The 9,469-nt window shown below is 39.8% G+C and overlaps 1 protein-coding gene across 4 annotated transcripts in view; it reads left to right on the top strand.

Annotated features, from left to right (window-relative positions):
• Window positions 1–9,469, top strand: part of Morc1 (MORC family CW-type zinc finger 1) — a 184,072-nt gene that overhangs the window by 46,825 nt on the left and 127,778 nt on the right. For all 4 annotated transcript variants that reach the window (XM_013515035.1, XM_013515034.1, XM_013515033.1 and 1 more), the window contains one exon: window positions 1,139–1,264. In XM_013515035.1, the coding sequence (XP_013370489.1) occupies window positions 1,139–1,264 (126 nt within the window). The remainder of the gene's footprint in view (window positions 1–1,138; window positions 1,265–9,469) is intronic.

The following is a 9,469-nucleotide window of genomic DNA, read 5'->3' as shown; positions in this document are numbered from 1 at the left end:
TTTTGGTTTTTCTCCGGTACCGGGAACCGAACTCACGACCTTGCGCTTGCCAGGCAGGCGCTTTGCCGCTGAGCTAAATCCCCAGCCCCAGAAACCTTCAGATTTCTTATGGCTTCATTTTTAGTTTGGAAAATTCCATGGAGTTCTGTCCTTTCTTACTTAGCCCCCGGTAGTGGCATAATCCTGTTGAGCGGTCCTCCTCAGACAGGCCTTAGATTCCTTTTCATTACCTTTGTCTCTGCACTGAGAAAGAACTGTGAAATCATCACGGGGTCACTGCTCCCTGTTTTCTGTTGAACCTTGAAAACCGCTATAGTCGCATTTTCTGTAATCTAGAAGAGGACAGTATCACCGCTTAAGCATGGCTGGGCTTATATTGATCTTAATTTCTTGTTTAATTGGAGAGGATTTATAGGTCATAGATGAACTTTAATATAGAATGTCTCCCGAGGTGTTAGTACACAGGGTCGCAGTGATTTCCCAACGGAGTGCAGTTTCACAAGGGCAGCTTTCTTCATGGGTTATTTACATATTTCTACTTTTGCTTTAGTGCCTTCCCATCCTTTATTTATCTCTTTTTCTTCTATAGTATTTATTTTGGTACTTACTGCACTTACAGAAGAAAGCTTTATCTCTTCATAATCCTAACAGCAAATGAAACCTTTAAATTGTATTTCTTTGTTTTTGACTTACTGGAAATGCTTATTATTCATGTGAGCCTCGATTGGTGATGCAAACATTTTAGAGCTTTCAATAACACAAACGGCCACCACTGGCCTAGATTTTTTTACTTATGTTTGAACAGGAGGGGTGTTTTGTTTATTTGACTTGATTTTGTGCTTCCTGGTCAGTTGTTTTAATGGAAAGTATATTTTCTATTGATGATGTAACCCTACTTAGCATCAGTTGGTATCAAGAAAAAGTTTATTTGTATCCAAAATGTGGATAGTTTATGTAGGATCTGTATTTATAGGCTGTTTAATGAAATGAGTGTTGCAAGACTTCCTGGTGTTTGTGGCATCATTTGCTTTAGAAGAAAATTTTCCAAAGCTTTCAGCATAAAGACTGATCTTTCATTCTCAAAGGGAAATCAATGTTGTATCCTCTACATTGTGACTTTCAATATTTTCTCTTCCAGTTTTCCAGAGACATGGTCCTTCAGAGCCTACACGTCTGTCCTGTATTTTGACCCTTGTATGAAAATATTCATTCAAGCCAAAAAAGTTCAGACAAAACACCTGTGCTATTGCCTCTACAAACCTAGGTAATTCACCTTCTTTTAATTATCTGTCTAGAGTTTTCATCTATAAAATTGATATAAATTGTCAAATAGATATAAATTGTCAAAGTGAGGGCACTGCCTTTGGGTACAGTGTTTTGCATTGCAAACAACTCAAACTGCATTCAGGAAAATTTGCTAATGAGTACTCGTGTATGGCAGTGTATTCAGCAGGAATAGAAGCACACTGCAGTGAACACGCTAAATTAGATAAACACTCCATTTCAGCAAATCTCAGTGCTTTGATTGTGACCGATTGTGTTAAAAGATCACAGACAGTTCACTTATATTTTCTGCTGACGTAATATATCAAACTGTTAAGTCTTGTACCACATACTGATATTTTAGTCAATGACAGATCGCATGTTCACTTATATCATACATGCAGTTGTATCTTCTGGTGATGATGTAATGTTAAGTACATTCTATGCTTAATGACACATTTCTGAAAACATGTCCTTATCATTAAGCAATGCATGACTGTATGCATTTGTATGTATTTACGCATGTTATTTACGTAGAACGTGGCCCATTTGTATTTTATTTATTTTTATATTTTAGCATGAGCTATTTTAAGCTTACATTTGCATATTATAAAATCTATTTTGTTCAGCTGTTCATGCAATCAGAATTTTTTTGTGTGTGTGGTTGCTGAGTAGTCATTCATTTATAGACAAACAGTCATCAAAATGTGTGAGTCTGAGACTTTTATCAAAGCTAAGATTCAATTCTGATTTTAGCAAGCTTACTATCTACTAGGAGAAACATTCAATCCTTAGACAGGTCTATATATGTGCCTTGATTTCTGCACAGATCCTGTGGATGAGGTTTTATTATCACCATTTGAGAGATCTGGATAAGAATTCACATATTCTACCTCTAGTTCTTTACCAATCCAAGTTTGATGCTCCTTGTACTGTGCTCTATTAAGGCTACTAGACCTCCATCTTTTCATGGTGTCTTACTTTTGTAACAAGTCGTTGCTGGCTTAGGGCCTCACAAGCATTCATATCAACATTAATATTCAGAAATATAGGTCTTTGTGCTAAACGCCCTGATTTTTCACCAGTGGATTCCTCTAAAGGTTACTTTTGCTTTCTGATTATACTAAAAATAGTCTTTAAAGTATACACAGCCTGAGATTTTCCCTGTAAATCAGCTTGTCCTTTCCCTAGCAAGCATCAAAATAATGTTGTCTTTGGTCTCAGTGTTCTGGGGTACCCAGAGAATCCTGGATCACTCAGTAAGCTGACTTAATTATTTCTCTCAATAAGTTTGAATAAAAGTGGTGTAAACTGAGCTGGGAAATGTAGCTCAGTGGGAGAGTGCTTTCAAGGTCCTGGATTTGTGCCCTGGTATTGCAGAAAGACAGAGATGGAGAGAGGGGGAAGGAGAGAGGACATTTGTTGCCTGTAGAAGAAAAAACTAAAATTTAAATCAGTGGAAACTAATGTGTTTGCCTCTATTTTCTGAGGGAATTTTACTAAACCGAGTTTCATCTGCTTAAATTACGTCTACCAAGTGATGGCTGTTTTCATTTAGTATATCATTTATTCATCTTTTAAAGTGATATTTTTAGAGCTACAGTGCTAGAAAATGGGTTTAATGTGTCACATGTACATTTGTGTGTTTCCTAAAAGAAACTTAAGGAGGCTTAAACCCTTGCCAGGCTTCACTTAGTCCTTTGAGTGCTCACTTCAGCAGCACATATACATTCAGTTCTCTGATAGATTGTGAAATCTGATGCTTAGTATCCGTGGTATGGAAAGTATTTCTTTTTTGGCTTCATATCTTAGGCTTTCCTTTCTATCTACTCACCATATTTGCTTGCGTGTAATTTCCCTCATAGGTTCTCTAGTGGAAAAAGTCTTACAAAAGAGATACTTGGCCTTTCCTCCTTGTTTTCACACCCCTAGTAGGATAACCCCTACTTTTCTCTTTCCCACAAGGCAGGATAGCTCATGAATGAGCAATGATGTTGAACATTTTTTCATATATTTATTTTCAACTTCTATTTCTTCTCTGAGAAGTGTCTATTTATCTCCGATGTCCAAGGCAGGATAGCTCTGATAGCTCTTAAAGTACATTAAGACTGGAATTGGTTCTATTTTTTAGAGTAGGACATTTAAAAGCTATTTTTAGCAGCTCATATATTATCATTAGTTATTATTACTATTTTATGGGTACATTTTAGGTATATATAATGATCACATTCATCATAGAGAATTTGTACCTGTACATGATATAACTTGTTTCTTTTTTTTCCCCTTCCTTGCTTTCTAGCCTCCTCCCCTCCCCATTTACAAAAGCTTGTTTCCATTTTTTCATTCTTTGCTTTCTTTTCCCTTCTTTCCTGTTCCCCTCTGTCCTCCCTTGTTCCTCTCCCCATCTGAATATTTTCTGCCTATTTCACAATACCTATTATATACTTTGGTCCTTATTTAAACTTTCAGTTTCTCACACCGGGGAAACAGTATGGTATTTCCACATGTGTGTCTGCTTTATTTCACTTAGGAGTATGGGCTCAAGGTGCATCTATTTATCTAGAAATGTCTCAAGCTTACCCTTCTTTATGGCAGAGTAGTACTCCATTGTATAGGAAGACCACATCTTCTTTATCCATTTACCAGTTGCTGGGCATTTGGGCTGTTTCCAAGATTTAGCTCTTACAAACTGTGCCACTATAAACATGCATGTGCATATATTGCTGTGGTATGATGCTTTTCATCCTTTTGGGAAGATACCAAGAATGGGTGTAGCTGGGTCGAATGGATCCTGTAATCATTTCTTGGCCTTTTGGCTAAGATCAAGTGCAAATGGAACCTGTAGTCCTAGTTTTTTGAGGAATCTCCACATTGATTTCCACAATGGTTGCACCAGTCTATACTCCCACCAATAGTGGAGAAGGATTCCTTTTTCCTCACAGGCTCTCCAGCATTTGTTATTGATGATTTCTTGATAATAACCACTCTTCCTGGGGTGAGAAGGAATCTCATCATTGTTTTAATTTATATTTCATGAATGAACAATGATGTTGAGCATTTTTTTCATGTATTTACTTTCAACTTCAGTTTTTTCATCTGAGAAGTGTCTATTCATTTCCAAGGTCCATTTTTGGATTGGGTCTTCACCTTTGAGGAGGTCTGATTTTTTTGAGTTCTTTACATATTCTAGGTAGTAATCCTTTGTCTGAGGAACAGCTGGCAAAAGTTTTTGCCCACACTGTGGGTTGCCTCTCCACTCCGTTGGTAATTGCTTTTGCTGTACAAAAGCTTTTTAATAAAATGAGATCACAGTTGTCAGTGCTTTGAGGTAGTTACTGTGCACTCAGGGTTTTGTTCTTAAAGTCTTCACCTACACCAGCGTCTTCAAGAGTTCTGCCTATTCTCTCTTCCAGCAGATTTAATGTTTCTGTTTTAATATCTAGATCTTTGATCCATTTTGATTTTAGTTTAGTGCATGGTGAAAGATATGGATCTAATTTTTATTTTCAGCATGTGGAAAGCCAATTTTTCTAGCACAATTTATTAAAGAGGCTATTTTTCTTCTAGTGAATATGTTGGGGATCTTTGTCAAAGATATGGTGGCTGAGTATGTCTGGAGTTGTTTCTGAATCTTCTAATTTGTTCATTGGTCCTTGGGTCTGTTTTCTTTTTCTTTTTTTTTTTTTTGCCAGTATCATGCTGTTCTTATTACAGTAGCTTTGTAGTATAATTTCAAGTCTGGGACTGTGATGTCCCCTGCCTTGTTTAAAGGCTATTTTAAAGTGATTATTCCATCCTCTTTGCCTCTCTGACTCTAGGAAACTTCTGGAAATAAGATGGCCACCTAAAGCTATGCCTAAAAGGGCTCTGTAACTCTGAAGTGTTACTTTTAACAATATGTGACTACATTTCATAGTCAATTATTTTTCTACATTTTTCTAAGTAATAGAAAATGCATGGATCCTTGCAGCTGCACCTGTCATTCCTGTAGCTGCTGTACCTCAATATGCCCATCACATTTAGAGCCGGGCTACAGGAAAACATCTGTGCTGTGTCATTGTTTTCTTTCCTTGATTAGATTCTGTTCAGTGTATCTGTTTGTAACTTGGATAAAAAACAAACACTTAGGCTTTGGGAATTCACAGTTGACTATGACCTGGGAGGAGTAGCTTCTATCAGGTATAACAGACACAGGATATGATAGAGTTGAAGTCCAACAGATAAATATATTATAAAATGTACATATCAGCATTTAGATTTAAAAATCTATTACATAAGTACAGACATTACATAAGACATTGTGATTTACACGAGAAAAATGCCTAGATGCTTTAATTGGACACAGTGCAGTATAAGCTGAGATTGTGGCAGCATTACTAAAAATGGTTATGGAACTTACAAGCAGAACAAGATAGTCGTAGTACCAGCCAACCATGTCTTGCTTACATGGCACTTGGAGGGAGATGCCCAGATAGGGATCCTTCAGGAGGGATGGAGACTCACTGACAAGTACGTAGCTCACAGGAAAATAACCATCTGCTAAGGGGCCACTGATGGCCCTGTGGAGGAGAAAAGACATAGGCTTGAATGAAAACATGGACAATATAATGTGATAGTTGGAATTTCAGAAGCAGAACTTCTATAGCTGAATTGAAGTGGATGACAATTTCAGCTAGCTCACCGTGAAAGTGTTGGGTGATTTTTTATAAGGAAGAGACACATGGATGCCTTTTTTTTTTAAAAGAAAAAAACAGTGCTTAGGATAGGATGTTCAAGAAGTCAAGTGGTAGGGAGCCATTAAAGCTTCCTTGAAGTCCCTGCTGACTGTGTTTCCACACTGGAGAACTGAAACAACAGTCCAGTGTTGCTCAAGTAGAGCCAGATCTGGGCTCTGCTGAGCACTTTTGGTGGGGTGTACCTAGCATTTGTTTCTCTAACAGTGGGTCTTCCACCATGACATTCAAAGCTTCCCTTATTGGGCAGAGTTTGGGGATAAACCACTTCAGGGTGACTCGGTCACTCACAAAGCTTCCTTTGGTTGAACACTGGTTCCAGGTCCAGTTAGCAGATTTATCGTCCAGAACACTAAACAACTGATTTGGCTTCTCAAGACGCTGGTGGCATGAGGTGCAACTCTGAGAGGGCCGTGAGCGTGGTAGGGGATTTATGAAGTTGCTTATGTCCTCCAGCACCTAAAGGGTCTTCCACTTAAGATAAGCACAGATAGTCTTTGGGGGAGTCTTGACTGTAGAGGAAATTATTACTATAGGAAAGATCTCAGCTAGGTGATTCCAAAGTCTCTTCTAACTTAAGATTTCCTACTAGCCTGTAAGTTTTTGGAGTCTTAAATATTGTGTATTTAATATGGAAAGGTTGCATATGTCTATGCTACTTCATCTGAGGCAACAAATGTTACTGATTTTTTTTTTTTTGGCCTTGAATTCTTTAACTTTAGTACAGAAGTAACTCTCAGACTATACAGGCATTTAACCTCAGCATGTTGGAACTAAAGAATGGAATGAAATGGTCACCTTTGAAAGCTCTTGAATGGAGGCAGCAAGGCTGAAATGTCTGTTTGAAGAACTTATTTTCCATTGACATTGCTTTATTATAAACTTACAACTTGGAGAGGAGCCCAGTGAGATGGAATTTGAGTCACCGTGCCTTCCTAGGAGTCATATGGTCCAATAATTTAAAAATAAGCTATCTGGGGACCCTACCTTCAAGACCTGCTGCTGAATACTGTGCGATCCTGTGTTTCTGGGGCACCCTTCATTTTTTTAGTGCTGTTGTACAAACTCTTAACACTCCACCCACCTTGATGGTCTAACACGTAATTTGTAACATCTCTTTTACAAGCTGTGCATCTTGTGTATATGTCTGTGAATTTTTATTATCTTAAATGATTTAATCTTTCCTTCTTGGATACAAAATTAGGTCAGTCAAACTTAGATTGGAGATTCAGTTGTGTTATTTATTTGTTGGAGATCTTTCAGTTTCTTAAGCCTTACTTTTCCTCTTCTGTGAGTTGGGAGTTCCTCTGCCACTCAAGGGCATGGCAAGGAGTGAGATACTCTGCTTCCTTTTGAGCATAAAAACATTCAGCAGAGTTCCTGAAGTATTTGTGAAGCAGCAGGAGTTATTATGCAGAGTGGGCAAAATACCCACTGTGTGCAAGGAACTCTTCTAAGTTGACTTGTGTCATCAGCACAAGCAACTGCAAAGCTCCCTCACCCTCATAGAGCTCTTGTTTTATTGGGGGAAGACAATAAGTTGAGAAATACATAAAGAAATATCAGGTAATTAATTATGAGTGCTATTAAGAAAAATAAAGCAAAGCAGTAAAGAAAGAGTTACAGGAGTGTTGTCTGTCACTTTTGGAAAGAAAATTAAAGAAGCAACTTTGTGTTTAGGACTGACTAGGTCAGTGAGCGAATATATTACTTATTTATCCCTTCATTACATATCACTCTAAAATTTAGTGGCTTAATAATAAAGTAACCATTTATTGCTCCATTTCTGTGGGTCAGATTTGAAGGTGGTTCTGCTGGGTGTTCTGTTTATAGAGTTTCTCATGCAGTTGCTGAGTTTTTGGCTGGGTCTGCAGACGGCTTCACTGGAGCTAGGAGACTGGCATCCCAGTGGCTCCCATGGGGCTGGAAAGTGCGCTCGTCTTTTCAGAGGTCCACCGGAGTACTTTCATGACACAGCGCCTGGCTTCCACCAGTGTGAGCAGTTCAAAAGAACAAAGTAAAAGCTGTAAGCTTGAAGAACTCCACCTCCAAATCACATACTGTCCCTTCTGCCATATTCTGTTGATCCTACAGGTCATGCTGGGGTGGGAGAAAGATACAGATAGAGAGAGAGAGAAAGAGAGAGAGAGAAGAAACTAGACAACAGCCCGAGTACCAGGAGCTCCTGGATGACATGTAGAAGGGTTGGCTTCCCAATGAGACGTGCAGGAATCTTGGAAGAAGTTGGTTCTAGGAAGAGAGGACAGTACTGTACGTTTAAGAGGAAGGAATTGGAGGGCAGTACAGTTGAAGCACAGAAGTGTGGAAGAAATGAAGCAGATGGGGAAGATCAGTCAGCAGGGCCTCAAGCAACAGGGCCAGAGGAGGTGGCTGTCCTGAGGATGGGGGACTTTTGAGCAGAGAAGTGGCATTACCTGAATTGGATTTTGAAAAGACTGCTGTAGCTGCTGAGGGGAGGATTGATTCTCTGGGAAAGGGCGGAAGGAACACTAGGTAGTGTATAGGTCTGTGTACTGTAAGGGAGAAATGGCGGTGGCTGGAGCTCAGGGCGTGAGAAGTATCTGATCACAGATGGGTTGTGAAGGCGCCACCTTGCTGATGGGGGAGGTGGAGCAGAAGCAAAATGAGGGGTCTGGAAGCTTCTAGGCTTCTTCTCTGAACGAAAGAATAGCATGGGAATGAGGGGAGGTGCAGCTGTAGGAATTAGGTGGTTGATGAAGTTCTTTCCACTTCATTCTGGACACTGAGCTGGAGAGGTCCATTTGACAGCTGGTAAAACCATCAGCATTACACTAGCCAGAAAATTCTTGATCCTGCCTCCTTGTATGTTGTAAGGAATAATGATTATAACTATTTTATGAGTAAACCAGATAAACTATCATAATTTAAGAAATAAAATAATTATGATGTGAGTTTTCCAATGTAGGTTGTGATTTATAATTAGAGGTTGATTCTGCATTAATAAAAGTTCACAATTGTAGTATTCTTTACATATAATCTTTCTAATTTAAAATGTAAAATATTTGATACTTTAGCCAACATTATTTGGGCATATGTGTAAGTGCAGAAATTAAATGTCAAAGGCAGGCCCCACGCGCCCTGCGCAGCGAGAGCCAGTGTTCCAGGAGCGGCTAGACACCTGGGCTCGAGTCTGTGCTCGCCCACACCGCCACGGTTCCCAGCTGAAACCCGCGGAGAGAGCCAGGCGGGGTGAACAAACCCTCAGCCCCAGGCGCCCTGCGCAGCGAGAGCCAGTGTTCCAGGAGCGGCTAGACACCTGGACTCGAGTCTGTGCTCGCCCACACAGCCACGGTTCCTACCTGTAACATGCGGAGAGGGCCAGGTATTTCCCAGCTACTACCTGAGGGCAGCACTTGCATCAGGACCCCGCCGCCCAAGCCCCAGGAACTTCTCTGGCTGCGGGCGGGGCGAACAAACCCTCAGCCCCACGC

The sequence above is a fragment of the Chinchilla lanigera genome, unplaced genomic scaffold (assembly GCF_000276665.1).
Source record: "Chinchilla lanigera isolate Chin_1 unplaced genomic scaffold, ChiLan1.0 scaffold00026, whole genome shotgun sequence".
Taxonomy (NCBI): Eukaryota; Metazoa; Chordata; class Mammalia; order Rodentia; family Chinchillidae; genus Chinchilla; species Chinchilla lanigera.
Note: the sequence above shows the minus strand (reverse complement) of the source record. Positions and strands in the feature narration are given on the sequence as shown.